Source organism: Psammomys obesus, unplaced genomic scaffold (assembly GCF_907164565.1).
Source record: "Psammomys obesus unplaced genomic scaffold, mPsaObe1.curated_primary_1811, whole genome shotgun sequence".
NCBI classification, from domain to species: Eukaryota; Metazoa; Chordata; class Mammalia; order Rodentia; family Muridae; genus Psammomys; species Psammomys obesus.
In genome coordinates, this window is record NW_026596466.1 from 1,232,831 (window position 1) to 1,255,219 (window position 22,389).

Here is a 22,389-nt window from a genome sequence, read left to right on the forward strand (position 1 = left end):
ATGCTGCACTTGGCAGGTTTAGCTTTTGAGATATGGGAAATGGGATCCGGGCAAGAGTTCTGCCAACTGAGCTACATCCTACCCCCACTAATGTTATATATTTGGGTGATTTGTTTGAAGCTAGTTTAAAATTCCCTAATTTTAAAATTTCCAAAGATACAGTGGCTGGCTAAATAGACTCCTCTCCTCACCTTTTGAAATAAGCATACTTTTGTCTTTTGCAGGGTTGAAAAATGACCATAGTTGACAAAACTGAACCTTCGGACCCATCAACCTGTCAGAATCAGTCTGGCAGTTCTGAGGCGGTCTCACCTGAAGACATGGACACAGGCTCTGCCAGCTGGGGTGCCGTGTCTTCAATAAGTGATGTTTCAAGTCACCCACTTCCGTTAGGGCCGGTGCCTGGTGCTGTAGTTTATTCCAGTTCCTCTGTACCTGATAAGTCAAAACCATCACCACCAAAGGATCAAGGTACGACTTCGGGAGTACTGCCAGGATCCCCGTGCAAATATTTCAGAACGGCAGTAATTTCCAAACAAGCACTATTTCAGTTCCTCTAAGGAATGTTCACTAATTCATCCACCGACCCACCCATGTCCCACTGTTAACATGTATCACAAACAGGATAGATTGATTTTTAGTTATCAGGATAATAATGTTTTTAATTCCCAATTTCTTGAAGGATAAACTTTTATCTTGGCTTCACACTCACTCTGTAGCCAAAGCTGGCTTGATACTTTTTTTTTTTTTTTTTTTTTTTTCTGATTTTCTTGACTCTTGCTCCTCAGCGCTGGGATTACAGGTAGTGCTGGGGAATCAACCCAGGACTTTTTGTGCATTCTAGGGAAGCACTCTGTAAATTGAGCTACATTCCCAAACTGTTACTATGAAAACGTGTGAGAAAACACAAACACGTAACCCTAATGTGCTCTCGTAGAGCCACCAGCCAGCTGCCAGCCGTTCCGGGCACTTTGGTGCCCCTCCACCTGCTGACCCTCTTCACGGTCTGTGTGCGTGTGCACATGTCTGCGTGTGTGTGTCTTATACCTTCTTCTCACCTTCACGCGGGCGGCACTCACACAGCACAGATAAACCAGTCAAGAGCCAGATTTCCCCACTGTGTAAGTTTTAAAAATTGGAGTGCCCACGCTGTGGTATATATGTAGAGGTCAGAGATGACTTTCCAGGGTCTGTTGAGGGTTCCAGGATTGAAGTCAGGTCATCACACTTGTTTGGCAAGTTCTTTTACCTGCTGAACCGTCTTGCAAGCCCTCAAAAAAAATTTTTTTTTACATTAGTTTGAATGAAGTCTACTCTTTGCTTTGGGTGAATTTATGTCTGTTTAAGATCCTATAATTTGTACCCTTCCCCCTTTTGTCCTTGAAAATGATTTGTTGAATAAGCCGAATGAGTGTGGCATTAGTCTCACCCTGGGCTCTGCACGTTTTCCTCTTGTGGCAGGCTGGCAGCAAAGTGTGAGGTCTTGATCAGATTCAGGCATTGCTCTATTTTGATCATTTGTTTTTAATCTTTTGCTCTTTTTTTTTTTCCCCCTAAGTCCTAGGTGATGGCATTGCTCCTCCTCAAAAGGTTCTGTTTCCATCTGAAAAGATTTGTCTTAAGTGGCAACAGGCTCATCGAGTTGGCGCTGGGCTCCAGAATCTGGGCAATACCTGTTTTGCCAATGCCGCACTGCAGTGTCTGACTTACACGCCGCCCCTTGCCAACTACATGTTATCTCATGAACACTCCAAGACATGTGAGTGCCGAGTCTCTGTGTGCATGTCTGTCCCGCTGTGGTTTGCTAATTGCCTCAGCGGCAGTGTGCTCTCTTAGCATGCACAAGGCCCTAGCTTTAATCCTCAGCCTGCAATACACAAACAAACAAAAAACCCAGTTATGTGATCACTGAGAAGTTGGCTTGCTAGTTTAGAAACTGGGGTGGGGTGGAGGTGGGAGGAATTCTTAGGGTTGGTGTTTTGGTTGCATAAGGAGCATTTTATACCTAATTTGATCTGTAAAGTATTTTTTTAAAAGCTTATTTTGTCAGCATTTGACATTTCAGAACCCCCTGATTTATTTATTTATTTTTTGGGGGGGGGGGTGTCTCACTATGTAGCTCCGCCAGCCTTAAAAATCAAGGTGGACTTCCTCCTCAGGCTCCCAGGTGTGAGCTGCCATTCCTGCCTTTTCTTTTAGATTTCTTTTAACTCGGTAGAAGCCCAGCTCAGTGCTGGCTAGGGAAATTTGGAATTAAGTCATTCAGTTTGAAGGTTGACTGCTGTCCTTGTCCCTCGCCACAGCTTTTTTTGAGGTGTGATTGGTACACGGTAAATGGCATACTTCAGATTCACAAGTTGAAGCATGTTGACATTTGTGTATACCTCTGAGACTATGACAGCAGTTATAGTCATCATATCCAAAAGTTTCCTGGTCCCTCTGCAGTCCCCACTTCCCTGCTGCTGTAATCACTTCCTCTTCCTAGGCCACTTCTGACATGCTCGGTCACACAGGTTAGTTTGGTTTTTTGTTTTAGGATGTTGCATATATGGCATTACAAATTACTATTTTAATTTGCCTGTTTTGGCATAATTAGTTCAGCATTGTTCTGTTGGTTGCATGTATCTACCTGTTTTGAGCTATCACAGTTACACAGCTACACACTTGGGAGGTAGAAGGAGGAGGATCTACAAAGTGAGTTCCAGGCCAGTCTGGGCTACCTGGGACCCTGTCTCCAATACATAATTAAAAAAAAAAAATTAAATCAGATATTATGAATATTTGCAAGCCTTCTTAAAACAAATACTTTATTTCTCTTGGATACATATATATGAATGAAATGGCTTTATCCTGAGAACTTTTAAACATTTCAGAACTGTTTCAAAGGGATTGTAATGTGTCAGTTCTGACAGGCAGGGGCAAGAGTGCTGTTCACAGCCTACATTTTCAATACAAGGTGTGCTCAGGGCTTTTATTGTTTTGTTTTGTTTTAATTTTGGTACTAGGGCTTAAACCTAGGGGGTCATGCCTGTTAGGTAGATGCCCCGTTATTCAGCTGTACCCTCAAACCCCAGGCCTTACCATTGTGATCATTCTCAGGGATATTTAGGAGAGGCTTCTGACTGTTGTGACTTTTTTTGCATTCCCTAATTAGTAATGATGTAAACATCTTGTGGGGTATTTGAATTCTGGATATTTACTTGACTGAAATGAATGCCTATTCAGTTCCTCCTCCACCCCCTTCCCCAAATAGGATTTCATGTAGCCCAGACAGGCACACCCACTTCTGATCCTCCTGCCTTTACCTCCTGAGTCCTGGGAATTACAGGTGTGTGTCGCCATGTCTATAAAGAGTGCTGGGAGTGGAGCACAGAGCTTGCGTGCATGCTAGGCAGGCAGGCTGCCAACTGAGCTACAGCTCCCCCTCCCCTTTTAAGTCTTTTGTCTGTCTGAAAACTCGTTTTCCAGTTGTTAAATTTTGAGGGTTTTATATATTTGGGGAATGTTAGACTGAGACTTGGAAATGTTTTCTGCAGTTTGACAGGTATCTTTTAATTTGTCTCAGTGTCTTTTGGAAAGTGTACTTTTAATTGTCAGAATTTGTAGTTCATTCATTTTTATTTTTTAATCAGTTATATATTAAGTGTGTTGTTAAGAAATCTTGAGCCGGCAAGCTGACTCAGAGGCGCAGGTTGCTTGCCACCAGGCCTGACAACCTGAACTCCATACCGAGGATCCCTGTAATAGAAGGAAAGAACAACTCCCACAAGGTGTCCTCTGACCTCCACACAACACAACACACATACACAATAGGTAAAATGTAAAAAAATCCTTACCTAGTCTGAGGTCAGAGATATTTTTAGTATGTTTTCTTCTAGACATTTCTACTTTTTATTTGGATCAGTGATACCTTTTTAAGTTAATTTCTGTTTGTGGTGTGAAGTAGTTTTTTTTTCAGTGTTGGGGATTGAGCTCAGGGCCTCGCACATGCTAAGCAAGTGCTTTGCCACTGGGATACACAGATCTCCTGTGTTGCAGTTGCTTGCACTGTTTGTGTGCAGAGAGTAGCCTTCCTCCACCGAAACATCGGGCACCTTTATCCTGCGTATCAGTTACTTAATGAACGTCTGGCTTTGGGTACATTTCTTCTCTTGTCTTTAAAATAGTCAGTATATACTTATCACTCGGGCTTCCTGGACTAACTAAATGAAGATTAATGATAGTAGCGAGCTCAGTGCCCGCGCATGGCAGCTGGCGCTGTTGCCGCATCGTGGGCATCCGCCCTCACTTCTGCTCTACCTTCCTGTTGCATGTTGTCACATTTTGCTCACTTGGATTCTCATTATCTTGCAGGCCACGCAGAAGGATTTTGTATGATGTGCACAATGCAAACGCATATCACCCAGGCTCTCAGCAACCCTGGGGATGTTATCAAGCCGATGTTCGTCATCAATGAAATGCGGCGTAAGTCTCAGCTGCAGTATCTCGCAGCAGTAGTCCATGTCTGAATGGTGTTGGCATCCATAGCTGCTCCTCCTAGTATTTTGAGATAGGCACTCACACTGTAGGCCAGGCTGGACCCAAACTCATGGCACTGTTTCTACATACCTTCCAGAGTGCTGAGGTTACAGGTGTATAGCCTGCAGGCATCTACCCAGTTTTCTTTTTCTCATACGTCATGCTTTTTGAGGCGGGCTCTCCTGTGTCTCAGCCCGGCCTGAACTCCTGCTCCTCTGATTTCTACAGCCCAAGCACTAGAGCATAGGGGCGTGCCGTCATGACCAGTGTATTAATGTCCTTTGCACTATTCCTTTTTATAATTTGAATTTGCCAAGTTGTAATAAAAATGAATATAAAACTCATTCAGGCTTCTAGCTAGATAATTAGGTGACAAGAGGTAATTAACACAGTGACAAACTATTAATCATCTTGCCTAAAAAGCTGCTGAAAATATAAGATTATCTGGGTGTGGTGATGCACACTTGTAATCCCAACACTTGGGAAGGGAAGGCAGGAGGATCAGGAGTTCAAGATCTTTGGCAGTTACATGGAGAGTTTGAGGACTGTGAGAGCATAAGGCTCAGCCTCAAAAAACAAGCCATTCAGTGATTTCCCAAGCACATAGTTCAAGGTGTTGCTTTGAGGGGTCTTTTCCTGACATAATGTAATCACAAAGCCTTGTCTTTCTTCAAATCTTCTAGGTATAGCTAGACACTTCCGTTTTGGAAACCAAGAAGATGCCCATGAATTTCTTCAGTACACAGTCGACGCCATGCAGAAAGCATGTCTAAATGGCAGTAATAAGTAAGTACAGCAGAGTAAATGTTGCTTCCTTAGGTCACATTCCCAGCCTGTCTCCTTGAAGGCACACAGATCTGTCTGCAGAACCTCTTGGGGTTTTTTTTTCATTATTTTAAAATGATCGGCTTACTATAACCATTTGAATTTGTTGATCTGAGATGCAGGGCAGCAGGCCTCAGTCTTTCAGGCTTTAGTTTCCGGGTCTGAATCTAGCTGTTTTTCCTTTTTAGCCATGCCTAATATTTTCCTTGTTCATCTCCAGACTCAGAAATCTGCCACACACCCCTCCCCATTCAGTTCTATAGCTTCTTAAAAGTCAAATGCAGACTTAGGAAGACTGAGGATTATTAAAGGTTCTAACCTACCTGCTAGGCACCTGCTCTCATTGTCTCAGGGTCTTAAGGATGGGTCTCTGTGACCATCAGTGCAGAGCAGAGGAAGGTGCTCTCCTTTCAGCTCCCCTCGCTTGGCCTCAGCAAAGAAAAACGAAGCACAGGTTTGCAGAGGGCATCTTCCTGATTCTCTGCCTCAAGTCCCTTCATAGCATAGCTCCTTGCCCTCTTCACCGAGTCCTTAGATTGATTTGTTCTGACTTGTCGTCTTTTGGGATTCTCTCAGTTCTTATTCTTTCATAAACAGATGCTTCTACACTGTGGCCACAGTATCCAGAGTGTTTGCCAAGCTCTCCTCTCATGTCACTGTTTGACTGTTTTTCAGATTAGACAGACACACACAGGCTACCACCCTTGTCTGCCAGATATTTGGAGGATACCTAAGATCTCGAGGTAAAATTTTATTTGAAGGTTCATAACATAACATGCTTATGGTTTTAAAACGTTAACAGCAGGGGCAGGATGATAATGAAAAGTAGATCCCAGCTCTGCCCAGACTTCTGTTTATAGTATATCCTTCTGGTACTTGCTTATGGAGGAGCCAGCTGGGAGCATACTACGCATACGATTTTCATCGTTCTCTCACTGTTAGAGATCTCACGTCTGAGCACAGGTCTAAGATGTCAGTTCCCTTTCATTTCCTGTTGAGGGAGAAGTGAGTTTCTGTTTTGGTGGTATCAGTAACAGTGCCCTATAGAACATTCATAACACATACCATCGTGTGTGCAGACGTGTTCAGGGCCACGTCTTCCAGCTCCTGGACCACAAGGTCTAGAAGGTATAACACTGTTCTAGCCGATAGTAGCTCGACTAAGCTAGGCTTGTCTCACTTCTACCCACGGTCTTTAGGATTTACTTACAGGCTTTTTGGGTTGTTTGTTTGTTTGTTTGTTTGTTTTGTTTTTTCTCATTGTAATAAAAGTTGTACTCTTAAGTTCTTTATTTTGAAATATATACTGTTCATACAGTAGTTCGTGGGGCAACAAATAGACCTTACTTACTGTTCATATTTTCTTTTATTTCAGTCAAATGTTTAAACTGCAAGGGTGTCTCAGATACCTTTGATCCATATTTGGACATAACATTGGAGATTAAGGTGAGCTCAGCAGTTCCCAGGCTTGAAGTTAAATAACCTTTCTAGTCTTGGACTTACGCATGCTCATATCAGTCAAACGTAGATGGTTTTACTCTGAGAAACCTTACTTAGCTCATTGAATTTTTCACACTCCTTTTTTTGTTGTTGTTGTTGTTTGGAGCTTGTTTTTCTGTGTATAATTCAGTTCTGTGCTTATTCCACAAAGGAGAAATAGTTCAGAGAAAAGCAAAACCTGCCTCTTAAAACTTGCCTCTGAGAACTCATTTTTGGTGGGGTGATCTATACTGCTCAAGTAGATTGCTTGCTTTTTAAAAAACATTTAGAGTCTTCAACATGTGTGTAAGATACACACACGGGTAAGTGTGTATCTGTGAAAGTATGTATGTTTTTTGTGGGTGTGCACCTGCAGGGGCCAGAATAGAGCATTGGGTCCCCTTGAGCTGGAGTTACAGGTGCTGTGAGCAGCCTGACGTGGGTGCTGCAAACTGAACTCTGGCTCTTCTTGAAGAGCAGCAAGCACTCTTAACCTCTGAACCATCTCTCAGGCTCTAGATTGCTTTCTGTTTATGAAGATAGCCTTATGATTATGCCTTGGCCTGTCTGCTGTTTTCATTTGATTCTGCTTGGAAGCCTTGTTTTCTGGGCAGTTGTTTGGTGGGTCTCGTAAGTAGGTATTTCTTAGTTTACATGCCTACCTAGTTCCTGCTGGTTTTATTTTTATCCTGGTGTAAGTTAAAACTACCATCTGCTTGTGTTCACTTTAATCTGCTTGTCTTTAAAATAAGGAGGGAGTTTAATTTCTTATGTAGATGTAGAAAAGTAGAAGCGACAGCAACAAAATTACATTACAATTTCCTGTTGCTTTTCGCTGGGGGGTGGTTATGTGCACACATATTTTATCTGTGTATCCATCTCAACCCCTGGCAGTGTGCACGCTGACATGATGTGTGTGCCCTTTTCCTAGGCTGCTCAGAGTGTTACCAAGGCTTTAGAGCAGTTTGTGAAGCCGGAACAGCTCGATGGAGAGAACGCCTACAAATGCAGCAAGTATGGCTGGTGATGTGCTCCCTCTCTTTTCCGGAGAGTGTTTGCTTTCTGTGGTTATTCCAGCTTAGAAACTGACTCAAGTTTTTAGTGTTTTTTAATTGAGTTTTCCTTTTCTTTGTTCTTTTTGTTTTTGGTATTGGGTGTTGCGTCCAGAGTCTCACATGTGCTGGGCAAGTGCTCTGCCGCAGAGCTGTATTCTGGCCCAAGTGAGCCATTTAACATTATCAGTTATTGAGACTTTGGAATTGTCTTTTTAAAGGCAGAGTCTTCTACGTGGCCCGGCATGGCTTTTGGGACCTGATCTTCCTTATGTCTTATGTTTCTTTCAAGTCCTTGGGTAGTTCTCTCTGTATTTATTACTGCTGTGTGTATGTGGCTGTTACGGAGGATTTAGCCTGGGGCTGTGTGTATTCTAGGTACTGACCCACTCCCCCCCCAGCCATCATGCAGTCTTTGATTTTAGTACTTGACTGTTGGTCCAAGGGGATGGTTTGTTGTTGTTTTTCAGTTTCCTTGTTTTAAAATCTTAATTTAGGGTGTTTGAGAAAAATGAAAACCAAAGCACTAAAACTTATCTACACTGAGCATCCTAACACTTCCTTCCTGTGCTTCAAGGTGCAAAAAAATGGTTCCAGCTTCGAAGAGATTCACCATCCATAGGTCCTCTAATGTTCTCACCATTTCACTGAAGCGTTTTGCCAACTTTACCGGTGGAAAAATTGCTAAGGTATATATGTGATTCATGATTTTTTTTTCATTACTGTACATTGAATTTCTCCCTTCCCAATCAATGAAGGGTGACAGTGTCCAAAATGCAGTAATGTGCAAGAGATATAACACGTGCTCGAGTCACTTAAAATAAAAAATTTGGGAATGACATATAGAGCTGTCACTGCTGCATTTTGTTGAAGAGTCACAGTATGGATCCCTCCTTATTTACAGCAAAGAAAAACAGTGGGATTATCAAGAGGTCTCTCTATTCCATGCATTAGGTGCCTGGGGTCAGGGTTGTAGGTCTGTAAGGCCCTTCCTTGAACACCCTCCTTTGGTATATGACTAGCTGAAAAAACATGGGCCATCTGTGTCTTCAGAAATGCTGGACCTTTTTCTTCTTTTCATTTAATTTTAGGATGTGAAATATCCCGAGTACCTTGATATTCGGCCCTATATGTCTCAGCCCAATGGAGAACCAATTATTTATGTTTTGTATGCTGTGCTGGTGCACACTGGTTTTAACTGTCATGCTGGCCACTACTTTTGCTACATAAAGGTAAGCTGCTAAGTTGGGTGGCTGATAAGCCTGCTGTGGGGTTAGCAGTGGAACTTCTACAGTGAGGGTGAAGGTCTATTTTTCTTAGGTGGTTTTTTGACGGTGGTCCTGATGTCAGAATAAATCCAGTCTCTCTTTCCCCCTCTCTCTTTGTGGTCTCTTTGTAGGCTAGCAATGGCCTCTGGTATCAGATGAATGATTCCATCGTGTCCACCAGTGATATTAGATCGGTGCTTAACCAGCAAGCTTATGTGCTCTTTTATATCAGGTATTTCCTTAAAAACAAGCCATCAGCTTTGTTGTTATGTCGATTCTTTTCCCCCCTCATCAACATACTTAAGTTTAATTTTGATCTACTCTTTGCAGACAGCAAGTTAAAGATGAGTTGCCATGCTCCCGAGCATGAGGCGGTCTTTCTGAGTACTGGCTATGAGCCTGCAGTGGCTTCTGTCTCAGCAGCAGCTGTAGATGGCGGGGACAGCCTTGAGGAGGCAGCTGAGTGGCCTAGGGGCTGCGGAGGCGTGGGAAAGGGCTCTGTGTCCCTGCGTGCTCTGACCCAGTACCTTCCCAGACTGCACACAGGCCTCCAGTTGGGTGCCACAGCACCGGTGCCCACTCTGCCCTGCTGCAGCTGCAAGCCCTTAACTCAGCAGCTCTCTCTGGAGAGAACTGTAATGCCTGCTCCAGGCTGTAAGGCCCTTGGGGTAGAACTCAGGGCCTCATGCAAGCTAGCCAGGCCTTTTCTGTCAGCCACAGCTGCAGCCTCACAAGGTATCCCAGCTAGCTGAAATTAAGGCCATCCCCAGATACTCAACCTGACGAGAGTGGCCACATCCGACCTTGATCTTCTCATGAGAGTGATTTTCATAAAGCCTGTTTTTTTTAATATTCTGAGATGGATGTATATGGGTGGGAAACAGTTTGAAAGACTAAAAATACAGGTATTGAAAAGAGCAGTGTGGGCAAAAGCCTAAATCAGAAGGGGAGATGTGGAGTCAGTGACAATTCTGTAAGTAACTGTTTTTGCTATTACAGATTCTCTATAATGGTTTATATTTATTATTGAAAACATAAACAGGAAAAATAGTTTTCAGACAGCAGAACTATCAGGAGATGTTTAAAACATCAATTGAAAGCCATGTGATCTTAGCCCTTAGGCTCAGGCAGGAGGGTTGCCCCAAGTGTGAGGCCAGCCAAAACTATACAGGTGAGTTCCAAGCCATCCAGAGCTTTAGAATGAGGCCATGTCTCCAAAACAATAACAAAAAGACAAAACCTGACAATAACAACAAAAACCCAAACCGAAACAAACATTTCATTGACCATTTGGTGCTGGGTGCCGTGACGTATGCCTTTAATGTAAATCTCAACACGCAGAGGCACTCTGCAGATCTCATAGTTCTAGGCCAGCCGGGCCCACGTAATGTGTCATTGAGTCAGTTTCTTGTGTCCTGCCTTCATCCCGCAGCACTGACAGCCTAATGGAGGCGATGTGTGTAGCTCTTCGAGACATGGAAGACCCATTTCCTGTTCCTGACAGGCGTGGGTTATGTAGAATTTATAAGTAAATCTTCTAAGGAGATATCCTTCTTCACACAAGCCATTTCTGTCCCCAGGTCCCATGATGTGAAAAACGGAGGGGAACCCACTCATCCTGCCCACAGCCCCGGCCAGTCCTCTCCCCGCCCAGGAATCAGCCAGCGGGTCGTGAACAACAAGCAGGGGACACCAGGCTTCATTGGACCCCAGCTGCCTTCCCATGTGATGAAGGTAACGCTTGAGAGTCAGGAAAGCATTTCCTTCCTGCTTGACTCACAAGCCTGCTGTCACTGCGCTAGTAGCCTCGTCTGCAGCTGAACCCCCTGCCTGCAGCCACGGTGGCCCTGTATTACAGAGGCCTCAGGGTGGCAGAATCATCCAGCGGTCCCTCCTACTGTGTGCTCCCACGCTCCGTGCGGGCTAAGTAGTGGGTTCCTAATTAAAAGCTGGACTCGGGAGTGCAGCTCCTTCAGGGAGGGACACTTGGTTCATGTCCGTGGGGTCATCTTAGGAATGTGGCAGTGTGAAAGCTGTTTGTGCTTGTAAACATATAACAGAAGGGTGGATATTTCTACAGAGGTCAAGCTTGTCAGTTCCCAAGACCAAAATGAGAAGGGCCCTAGCCATGTGTACACTGTCTAGAACCTCACCCAGCCACTCTGTTCCTCTTTCTAGAATACGCCACACTTGAATGGCACCACGCCAGTGAAAGACACACCAAGCAGTTCAGTGTCAAGCCCTAACGGAAACACCAGCGTCAATAGGGCCAGCCCTGCTAATGCTTCGACTTCTGTGCAAAACTGGTCTGTTAACAGGCCCTCAGTTATTCCAGAACCCCCCAAGAAACAAAAAATTACCATCAGTATTCACAACAAGTTGCCTGTTCGGCAAGGTCAGGCACATGGCACTTCCCTGGAGGCCCCTAGCAAGGCGGCGCCCTCCTCCACCATCACTAACCCTTCTGCAATACAGTCTACCTCGAATGCACCCACGACATCAGCTTCTAATAAAATAGCAAAATCCCTTTCCCCCAGCGAACCCTGTTCCCAGCCCATGGTGAACGGCAAGGCTAAGCTGAGCGCCAGTGTGCTGGTCCCCTATGGGGCTGAGTCCTCGGAAGAGTCTGATGAGGAGTCAAAGGGCATGGCCAAGGAGAACGGTGTGGACATGATGGCCAGCACTCACTGTGCCGGGCCAGAAGCTGAAGATGAGGACGGTGAGGCTTCCCCTCATGAGCTGCAAGAATCCGTCCTGCTAAATGGTGCTAATAGTGCAGACAGTGACTCAAAAGAGAATAGCCTGGCATTTGACAGTGCCAGCTGCCAGGTCCAGCCCGATGTACACACAGAAAACCTCTTTTCAAAACTTAATGGTCTTCCTGGAAAGGTGAGTGGCAGGGAAGGAGATCTCAGATCTTGGAGCTTACTGAGCTGGGTTTCTTGGGCTGAAGTAACTGTTTTTATTGTAGGTGACGCCTGCTCCCTTGCAGTCTGTTCCCGAAGACAGCATTCTTGAGACCTTCAAGCTCGCCAGCCAGGCCAAGGGCCCAGCGGCTGAAGAGAGGTAGGAGTTGTGTCAGTGAGTATGCTAGTGTTACCTCGGGAAGTTTCACAGGGAGCACTTGAGATAGTACAGCGAATGGCATGATCCTCTGTAGGACTTGTTAGCCGCCCCCTTAGAAGAGTAAAGTCCCAGCTGAGAAACTGCTGACATTTCCTCCTGTATATCCTCTTCAGATCCAATGGCGTTCCTGAAACACGTGTTTTTAAGACAGGGACTCATGTTCAGATTGACCTTCAACTCCCTACGTAGCTGAAAGTGGCCTTGAATTCTCAGTCCTCCCGCCTCCTCCAGCGTGGTGGGATGACAGGTGTGCGCCACCATGCCTGGTCTGTGGCCCTGAGGGCAGAGCCCAGGGTTTTGTGCATGCTAGGTGAGCACTTCCAACTAAGCCACAAGCCCCAGTCCCTAGATGGTTTTAGACAGGCTGGCCTGGAGCTTAGTTGTTGACCAGGCTGCCTTTGAGGTTGCCCAGTTTCCCAGGTGCTGGGGTCACAAGCCTGTGTAGCCACCATCCCTGGCTATACTTCGCTCTTCAGATGAGTCAGATACTTACCAGAAAGTATGAAGCTTCTAGAACTGCCGAGTTGTGGAAGTAGGCCTTATTTTGTACTTAATGAGGGAAAAGAAAAATTTGGTATCCAGGAATGATAAGCCTGATAGTGGTTTCATCAGAGAAGTTACAGGCTGTTGAGCAGAACTGCCGGGCAGGCCTGGGCGGCAGGCAGGCTAACCGTACCTTGTGTCTTTGTCTTGATGTGGCTGTAGTTGGACTACAGCAGGGGAAAGCCCCCAGAAGGACCCTGGTTCACAGCTGGAGCCCGTCAGTGATGAGACTGGTCCCCTTGAGACCCTGGAGGGAGTCACCAATGGGAGCCTGAAGAGCCCTGCGACCGTGTCGCCCCTGGAGCCCACTGTCAACTGTACCAAAGAAGACTCCTCCGTCGTCGTTCCAGCTAACCCTGTGGAGGTTGTGCCCTCCGTCGCTGCTCTTTGTAACAGCACCGGTACTACCTTGGGGGATGCCCCACTGCCTGAACTGTGTGATCCTGGAGACCTGACTGCCAGCCCGAGCCAGCCAGCCCAAGCAGTGAAGGGGGACATAGCTGAGGACTCGCAGGTCTCCACCTTGACCGAGCCAGTGGAGAGGCTGAGTCCTGCTCCCTCAGGACTCGTGGGTGATGGCTGTGAACAGAAACTCTTCCTTTACCTCAGCACAGAGGGGTCAGAGGAGGCGGAAGACTCTTCCAGAAGCTCGGGGGTCTCTGCCGACACGATACCCCCTCAGCCTGACAGGACCACCAGCAGCTCTTGTGAAGGGGCTGCTGAACAGGCTGCCGGGGACAGAAGCGATGGAGGCAAGGTGGGACCCAACGCTCAGGAGCCCTCCCCAGCCAAGGAAAAGATGAGCAGCCTCCGGAAAGTGGATCGAGGACATTATCGAAGCCGGAGAGAGCGCTCCTCCAGTGGGGAGCACGTTAGGGACAGTAGGGCCCGGACAGAGGACCACCACCACAAGAAGCGGCGCTGCTACAGCCGTGAGCGGCCCAAGCAGGACCGCCATCTTGCTAATACATACTGCAACGGGGACCAGCACCTGGGCCATGGCGACAGAGCTAGCCCTGAGCACCGCTCCCTGAGCAGGTACAGCCACCATCACTCACGGGTTAGGAGTGGCCCGGAGCAGGACTGGAGCCGGTACCACCATTTGGAAAATGAGCACGCCTGGGTCAGGGAGAGATTCTACCCAGACAAGATGCGGTGGGACAAGTGCAGGTATTACCACGACAGGTACACCCCATACACGGCCCGGGAGGCCCGGGAGTGGCGGCCTCTGCATAGTCGTGAGCATGAGCGCACTGCCCAGCTTGGGCGGCCACACAAGGACAGCTACTGGGGTCGTAAGGGCTGGGAGCTGCAATCCCGGGGGAAGGAACGGCCCCACTTCCACAGCCCACGCGAGGTCCCGGGCCTTCCCCTGCCCCTCGAAAGGCATCCCCAGGAGAAGGCCTCGCTGGGTGTGCAGGACAGCACCCACAGCCTCCCTGAGCGCTTTCATGAACACCAAAGTGTCAAGTCAAGGAAGCGGAGGTATGAGACCCTAGAAAACAACGATGGCCACCTAGAAAAGAGAGTCCACAAGAGCCTGGAGAAGGACACGCCAGAAGAGCCGAGGGGGAAGAAGCACAAAAAATCTAAAAAGAAAAAGAAGTCCAAAGACAAACACCGGGATCGAGATGGCAGGTGAGCTGAGGAGGGCAGCAGTGGCTGAGCCTGGCGTGGCCGCGGTGCGTGGCCACGGTGCGTGGCCGCGGTGCCTGCCCGGTCCTGACAGTGCCGGGCCAGGGGGCTGGCTCACTGCTCCACAAGTTGGATTGTTTTTTGTTTTTTGTTTTTTTTTTTTCCAGTCATTTGAATTTTGAGATTATTTTACATATCTCTAAAGTTTCACACAGTTGGTCCCTAATAACTCTTCCAGCCTGTCACATCATGTTCTTGTACCTGCTGTATTTTCTTCTCTGCCTGTTTGCCTGCATAGAGTGAGCTTAAGACACACCCTTTATTTCATTGGCTTTTATTCCTTTTTAAGGCACCATTTCTCATTTTGAAGTGTTAATTTCTCTTAATCCTTGGGAGGCCCCAGCAGGCCTCCTTCTGGCTCAGGGTCCCCAGTGCTGTTGCACTGCACCTGATTGGTTTTGCCTCACGTAGGAGCTTAGCTGCTGGCGACTGTCTTAACTGATGTCTGATTCCTGAGCATGAATGCCACATCCCTGAACACTAAACTGGAAGACGACCGCCATAGCCATTTGTAACCGGGCAGCAGGTCACAGCTGCCTTCTGTCCTGTGCCTGACACATGGCAGAATAGGGCAGAGCACTGTTGGGGAGCGCCTTAGATCTTGTTTCTGCAAAAGGAAACCACACATTAGCAGGAGAAATTTGCTCATGTATACATACTCAGTGTCCCGGGGGATGGGGAGTCCGAATGGCAGGTTTCCTTGGTTCTGAACTCTGGCTGCTTCTTCTGCAGGCACCAGCAAGAATCTGATGTTTCAGGAGCATACTCTGATGCTGACCTCCATAGACACCGGAAGAAAAAGAAGAAAAAGAAAAGACATTCGAGGAAGTCGGAGGACTTTGTGAAAGATGTTGAGATTCATTTGCCGAAGCTCTCAAGCTATGAGGCTGCTGGCCATTTCCGGAGAACAGAGGGCACCTTTCTGCTGGCTGCCGGCATGGCTGCGGAAGACAGCGGCTCTTCCCGGGAGAAAAGCAAGCATTTGAGGATGGAGAGCCGGCCTGATAGATGCCATCTATCAGAGTATGGCCAGGGTAAGAGGATGGGGAACTAAGGAATGGTGACGAACGCAGAAGAGAAATGCAAGGGCCACAGAAGGGTATGAGAATGGATTCGAGTCCCCAAGACAGACCCACTCTGTGAGCAGAAGTGTGCTTTGACCTCTGGCTGGGTGTGTCTAGCCCTATGGAAGGCCTGAGTTGCATGGATCTGGGCCCAGCACAAAACCCTGCAACTCAGAGCGCCGTTGTGTGTCCCACAGTAGAACTTTGGCTTTTGAAACAGTCTGTGCTTGTGTGTCGTGTGTGCACGCTCTATCTCTGTGTGTGGTTAGCTTCGGAGCCTCTAAAGGCACTGGTGGACTCAGGCCCTAAGTTAGCAGTCAGTAGCGCGGCCTCTATAGAGTTGTAGCGAGTCCTGAGCCCTGGCCCTCCACGCTGCTGGTTTCTTCCTGCTGAGCGCGTCTCCCTCTGGCACTGACTACACTTAGGGCGGCCCCTGTACTTTCACCTTCCTGTGTCGTCCAGGCTGGTCTGGAACTCAGTCCTCCTGCCTCACCATCCTGAATGCTGGAACTATAAGGCAGTGCCAATGTGCCTGGCTGCTCCTTTCTCTTCCTGTCCTGTTTCCAATGAGCTTTTCTTCTAGGTAGGAGCATTGGCCTTGTAAAAAGTATATGGGATATGATTGTGATTGTCAGCAGGGCCAGAGCATAGCCTAACCTGCGGTTCAAAAAGTAAGTGTGTGAAGTTGGAGGTTTTGTGTCGGTAGACTTCGGCTGAAGCCCATGTGCTTTGGGTTGTACTGTTCTGGTGCCACCGAGTAAGGTGAGACGTGGCCTGTCCCACTGAAATGGTTTTTTTGAAACAGGGTTTCTCTGTGTAGCCCAGGCTGTCCTGGACTCACTTTGACCAGGCTGGCCTCAGACTCACAGAGATCTGCCTGCCTCTGTCTCCCCGAGTGCTGGGAGAAATGGTTCTCATCACCTAGCACTTGGTACAGAAAGCCTGTCAATCTTGCCTCAGACACTGAAAGATCATGGGCACAAATAAAGGGCCTGCGTTGTGGCAGAGATGTGGGCATCTTGGTGGCCAAGGGGAACCTTCTGCTCCTCGTGCGTACACCCGTGCACTGCCTCAGGGTGCCCCAAACCGGTGGCTGATGTGCAGCTAATGCCCCTGCACCCACGCCTCTACCCCAACCTCCTTCTAGGGCCTGGCCACTGATCCTTTCTTGCAAGAGCAGCAGTCCTTCCTCCAGCTCTTTTTTGTGACTCTCAGCTCATTTCTTTGGCCTGACAGAAATGTTCGTCCTCACATGAAAACATGCAGCAGTGCGCTGGGGCCGAGAACTGGTCCTTGGGCGTGGCTCTTGAGCATTCTATGCTGGCGCTGTTGGCAGCACTGCCAGCCAAGGTCTGCTTGCCCATCCCCTAGAAGTGATTTTTCAGCAGCTGGTATCAAACTGCAGGAATTGATTATGGATACAGTCTACAGGTATGCACGCACACTCAATCGTTCCCTCCTTTTGCCTTCCAGGGGATTAAAGCCTTGGTCTCCACAGCAAGAAGACTACGGTAAGCTATCTTCCTGTCTGTGCTTTGGTCATTTGTGGGAGTGCTGGTGTGTGTGTGTGGCGGGCGTTCTTGGCGTGCCGGTGCCTTCAGCACACAGCCACTAGCTAGCATCCACACATGGAAGTTGCGTCAGGGCTGTACCCTGGTCCCTAATGCTGGCGTGTGATTGTACAGCCCGGAGACACAGGAACTCATAGCCCGTACCTGGTGAAGCGAAGACTGTCTTTCAAGGCCCAGTCAGCATAGAGGGTTTTGAAGTGAGCTGCTACAGAAGCTCAGTTTGCAGCTGGTTGACAGGCTTTGTCTGTGTTATTGAGACAAAGCCGCTAACCCCTGTCCTCTGCCCAGTGAAAGCGGCACCTGAGGTCTGGGGCCCAGCAGATGGCGCCTCCCTAGCATCACAGGGCTCCCTAGGCAGTTCAGGAAGGTAGAGAGCACAGTTCAAGAACTTTTCAAAAGCCATGGGGGCGTGTCCAGAGTGCCCGGGAAGAGACCAGCCTCCGTTAGGCTAATGCCTGCACCTCTTATCTTCCAGATTCAACATTCGCAACAGAAGCCATCCCCAACTCAGCTTAAATTATAAACATAGAAAATAACTGTCCAAACTGCGTGGTGCTTCCTTAGTAAATACTGTACAGATTTTACCATGGACAACTTTTCCTTTTTTTCTTTTTTTCTTCAGTTTTTACCTTTTCTTAATTGCCCTTATTCCAAACGGATACTTTCTACACTGCTGAACGTTGTAAATTACCGTGTACATAAAACCACACTGACAATAATGCCCTGGAATAGACCATCTCAAATGCTGCTTAACCACAGACTCAGGTTGACTACTTGTATCTCATGTAATGTTCCTCCACGCTAGACACCTGGTGCACGGCCAGCTGGGAACCATGGACTTCAAAAGGACAAACGACAGTGCGTCTATTTAATTTAAAGACTTACGTAAAGACCCAAGCTCTCAACTAGACCTTCGAGGGCTTCCTCTGCAATGTCTGATACTAGAAACTAATTTGCTTCACATTTTAGTTGTATTCAAGATTTGAAGATGTATTTTATAGACAAGTTCTGTTTTTGAACTTTGTGGAATTATTCCAATCAATTTACCAGTTATGATGAGTATTTGCATTATGAATGTATAATCCAGACATTATTTGTAAAGCCTACAGTATGTTTTTTTTACCTAACACTTTTTATACTGTGTCTCGTCTCGACAATATGATATTGGAGTCTGAGTCGTCAGCTTGATCCCTTCAAGTTTCTAGTTACAGACAAAAATCATACTGTGATTTTATTTTTAATATGGATATGCTATAAAACTGTGATACACTTATAATTCACTGGTCCTGCATCAGGAGACGGGAGTGGGGAAAAGACTGTATTTAATACAGTGTGTATCTGAATAATCTGTATGGTTTATACAGTTTGTGTTGTTCAGAGATGTCTAAAGTTGATCTTTGTTTTTTTAAGATTAAAAAAGCACTTGCCCCACTGTATATACGGCATGTAAGATTTATATAGTATATAAATGGCAGCAAATTAAACGGCTCTGTCTCGGTTTTCACTCTGTTCTCCACAAGCTCACAGCCACATCTGTTTCGAAGAATTGAGTCTTAGGCAGTTTTGTTTGAGCAGTACGTTTTTATTTAGGGGACACAGTATTTGACAGCTGTAAGCCCTCCATTTTGCTAGCTGTTTGCTTTGCAATAAAATAGCCAGAAATTCTGATATCAACATTGATAGGATATTTCTTCATGCAGACTGTAGGAGTATGTACACTGTATAACAAACCCTGCAGAAATTACTACATATGTACATTATTTACACAGTAACTATTTATTGTAAATAGAAAGGTTTTTTTCTAAGATACAAAGAAGGAAATCACAACTTGTGGTTTCTGGTCTGTAACGACCTAACTTGTCAGCAAAGCACACCTGTAGCTCTGAAGTCAGTGTGCCGCGAAGCACAGTAGGCTGCTGCATCTCCAGATGGCTCCGAGTTACACTGCGGTACCACATCAAGTGCCCTGACACTCAGAAATGACGACCAGGGCCAGGCAGGACAGGAAACTGTCTTTGGCCAGAGTAGGGCTTAATGCTTCAGTGAGAGTGCAGAGAGAGAGTGACGGACAGGGGTGTGCCTGAGCCTTCGTAAGCTCTGGAAATGGCCATGTGCCCTTGGGGCTAATACTGACACAACATAACCTGAGTTAGGTGACTCCACGTGGGTACTGAGAGCCAGTAACTTAGGATTCTTAGCACCAACATCCCTTCAAAGATAACTATGGCATTAAAGGGGGCGTCAGGTGGCCTCATGCTTAATGTCCCCCAATATCCAACGGAGAGCTCTGTTCCCCAGGGCCACACCTGGACTGGATGTGAGAAGACAGGAACGCCAGTCCGCACCTCCCAACAGGTGCCAAACCAGCAGCGGGTTCAGGTTGAGGGGGAAGGAGGAGAGGGGTTAAGGACCACGGAAGACTGGGAGCCAAGCTGCATACACACCAGCCAGGCAGCTCAAATGCAAGGGTTTCAGATTTGAGGTATCAGTAAAAGAAAGCAAGCCTAGAAGCTTGGGAATAAACCAAAAAGTGATTAGTCTGGTGCATGAGGGAGTTTTCGGCCTTCAGGTCCCCTGCACCATCTTACATGACATTTACTGCCACCAAGGTCAGAGGCAAAGAGCCTCAAGCCAGCTCACAGAAAGTCATGTCTAGGTGCTGCATATATGATTGTTGGTTTTCCAGGACTGTCGGGATGCAGACAGCAGGGAAGCAGTTCTGCACGGGAAAGCCATTTCCAACAAGCCACATGCAGCCTCAAGAGGTTCCTCCAGATCATGAGTGGGCCTCCCAGAGCCACAACAGAAAAGGCCCTACCACCTTACCCAGTCTCAGCCCAAGCACACGGTGGCCTGAACACATACCCCGGTACACACAGGGTTCTGTATGCTACAGGGACCCCTCGGTGCCATCTTCAGCTTTTCCCCTCCAAAGGGGTGTCAAGTGCTGGAGAACTCGGCACTGCAGGGGCTGGGTGGGTTATTTCTGGCCGCTTATGCCTACTCGTTACACAAAACACACGTCAGTGAGCACTTGACGTTTGAAAACAGCAAGCAACAAAAGCACTGAAGCCGTGAGCCGTGTGCGGTTGGACCACACGGAACTGCCATGTCTGAAAGTCAAACAGCAGTTTCCTATGGCTTCACACGTAAATAGGAAAGGACTCCGTCTCCCAGGCCTCAGCACTTGACAGGGTAAACAGCCTGACCCACGGCCGTATTTTAGTGAATGAGTGGCCTTAGAAGCCTGTGAGGGAGTTTACCACAGCTCTTCACCCAGAGTGGCTGCCTGGGCCCCGCCTGCCACCCCAGGCGCCCCCTCTCCCACCGCAGTGCTAGGGGCTGCATATCTGGGTTGTTTTCAGTGCACAGTATATACTTGTGTCCAGGAGTTAGGTTTAGAGCTGCCATTCTAAAAATACTACTGTTAGAAATTAAGTATCTTTCATTATAATTTTCAGAATATAAAAAGGCATATAAAAGCTATAATCCTATATATCTGAGAAAAATTCTGAATAAAAAAGTGGTAGGTTTTCCTTTCCCATTTTGATATAAAACAGCGACTTCTAGAACAGCTAGCGCTGCCCCTAAGAGCAGGTGCGGCATGGTGTGGATGAGGCTCTGGCTCCAGAAAAGGAGTCCCACCTGGGCTGTGCAGATCTGGAGGCTGTATTGGCAGGTGCTGTTGTGGACAAGGGTCCCCCAAAGGTCAACGCCAGGACAGTGACAGGAAGGAAACACTCACAGCTGACCAGCGTCCCAGAGCACAGCACAGGCTCTGAGGCTTGGCTGGCTGCTCTGGAGGACCCTGGCACCACACCGCCGCCTCGTCCCGCTGCTTGAGTAGCCGGTGTCTCTGCTGTGGAGCCTGGGTCTTGGCATTTACCTATTTCTTATTGGCAATCCTCCTTTTCCTTGTGGCCAGCATGTCATAGAACGGGTCCCTGCTGATGCTTGCTCTGGGGAAGAAAGTTCAGCAGTTTGAGGCTGCAGGAGGGCCTGGATGCCAGCCCCACCCCACGCGTTCCCAAGCAAGCGGCAAGTCCAGGGGTGAGGTGGCCGGGCAGGCCTTCGGAGTTTCTGGCACTCCGAGGAAAGGCCTCCCACACGCACACACGTGCGCACGCACTCCTGCCCCCCACATGCCTGAACGGCCTGGCTGCCCTCACTCACTTAATGGACTTCATCCACTCTTCCTTCTCTTCAGGGCTGGGGGCGGAGATGCGGTACACGACGTGGTTCCCCTCCACCACACGGCCGTCGGCCTCTGTCTTGCAGGCTTTGATGACCTGCCCTTTGTGACTGGGGTTGTACAGCTCAAAGCAGTTCTGGTAGAGAGAAGGGAGCCGTCACAGGGTGGCGGGGGCCAAAGATGGAGGGAGAGAAGGCGCAGGCACAGGGAACCCACGTACCGGTTTCCGAGGGTCCTCCACCTCCCTGATGCTGAGGTTCTCCAGCGGGATGATGCCCCTGGGTTCCTTGTCCTAGGAGAGAGAGCTGTGAGGCAAGGCCCGGCAGCGCGAGGCCCCCAGGCCTGTGGAAAGGGCTGTGTGGCCCACTCACCGTGGTGTACTCAAAGTAGTAGAGGCAGTTGTCTGTGAGGATGAACCAGCGCCGCTTCCAGGTCTTCACACGGCCCCCTAGGAGCAGACGAGGCCTGTGAGGCAGGTACTCAGGCAGCTGGAGCCCGAGGGCCCAGAATCCCGCAACCACCACCACCACCTCACTGCCCTGCCCAAAGGCCACAGGAGCCAAGCTCGACTGTGCTTCCTTCCTCTTCAAACCATCCGCTCTGACCCCAGGTAAAAGTCAAGGGCAAGCGCTGACCTGGTCATCCAGGACAGCTGGGGGCAGGGCTGGGGCCCCATGCATCCCCCACCCGAGGCCACACAGCTGCCTTTTCTCCAGTGCCACCCAGGGTCACCCTAGGTCACACCCTGCTCTCAAGTCCGCTTCCTGGAAAAGTTAGTTGTAATGGATGGTCGTAATTCCCCCATGAAATGAACACGATGAAGCCGGTGCCGCTCACCCAGTCTGTCCAGGCTTAATCCCGTTACGTCAGGGCTGTTAGCGCATTACTGGGACTTTGAGCAGCCCTGGGACCCATCAGAGTCAATTACTCTTGGCCCAGGGAATTATTAGATTGAATTAATCTTTTAACAAGATCTGGAGCACATGAACATGAACACGAACACACGAACACACACACACACACACACACACACACACACACACACACACACACACA

The 22,389-nt window shown here is 48.0% G+C and overlaps 2 protein-coding genes across 2 annotated transcripts in view; one reads left to right on the forward strand and one right to left on the reverse strand.

Annotated features, from left to right (window-relative positions):
* Positions 1-227: 227 nt before the first annotated feature.
* Positions 228-18,625, forward strand: Usp42 (ubiquitin specific peptidase 42). Its single transcript, XM_055598503.1, has 17 exons — positions 228-471; positions 1,559-1,759; positions 4,354-4,464; positions 5,202-5,304; positions 6,019-6,086; positions 6,719-6,789; positions 7,754-7,836; positions 8,452-8,563; positions 8,966-9,106; positions 9,274-9,374; positions 10,723-10,876; positions 11,321-12,031; positions 12,114-12,208; positions 12,974-14,449; positions 15,239-15,540; positions 17,044-17,081; positions 17,617-18,625. The coding sequence occupies exons 1-16, from the start codon at positions 234-236 to the stop codon at positions 17,049-17,051; spliced, it is 3,975 nt and encodes a 1,324-aa protein (XP_055454478.1). The 5' UTR covers positions 228-233; the 3' UTR covers positions 17,052-17,081; positions 17,617-18,625.
* A 2,685-nt stretch (positions 18,626-21,310) lies between these two features.
* Positions 21,311-22,389, reverse strand: part of Cyth3 (cytohesin 3) — a 93,591-nt gene continuing 92,512 nt past the window's right edge. Inside the window, exons 10-12 of the mRNA XM_055598504.1 lie at positions 21,705-21,781; positions 21,554-21,625; positions 21,311-21,469 (exon numbers count right to left, since the gene is read on the reverse strand). Of these exons, the coding sequence (XP_055454479.1) occupies positions 21,311-21,469; positions 21,554-21,625; positions 21,705-21,781 (308 nt within the window). The remainder of the gene's footprint in view (positions 21,470-21,553; positions 21,626-21,704; positions 21,782-22,389) is intronic.

Coding starts and splice junctions, on each gene's coding strand:
- Usp42 (XM_055598503.1), top strand. CDS start 234: ATGACCATAGTTGACAAAACTGAACCTTCGGACCCATCAACCTGTCAG. Junction 9,107..9,273: donor ACTACTTTTGCTACATAAAG/GTAAGCTGCTAA, acceptor GTCTCTTTGTAG/GCTAGCAATGGCCTCTGGTA. Junction 10,877..11,320: donor TGCCTTCCCATGTGATGAAG/GTAACGCTTGAG, acceptor TCCTCTTTCTAG/AATACGCCACACTTGAATGG.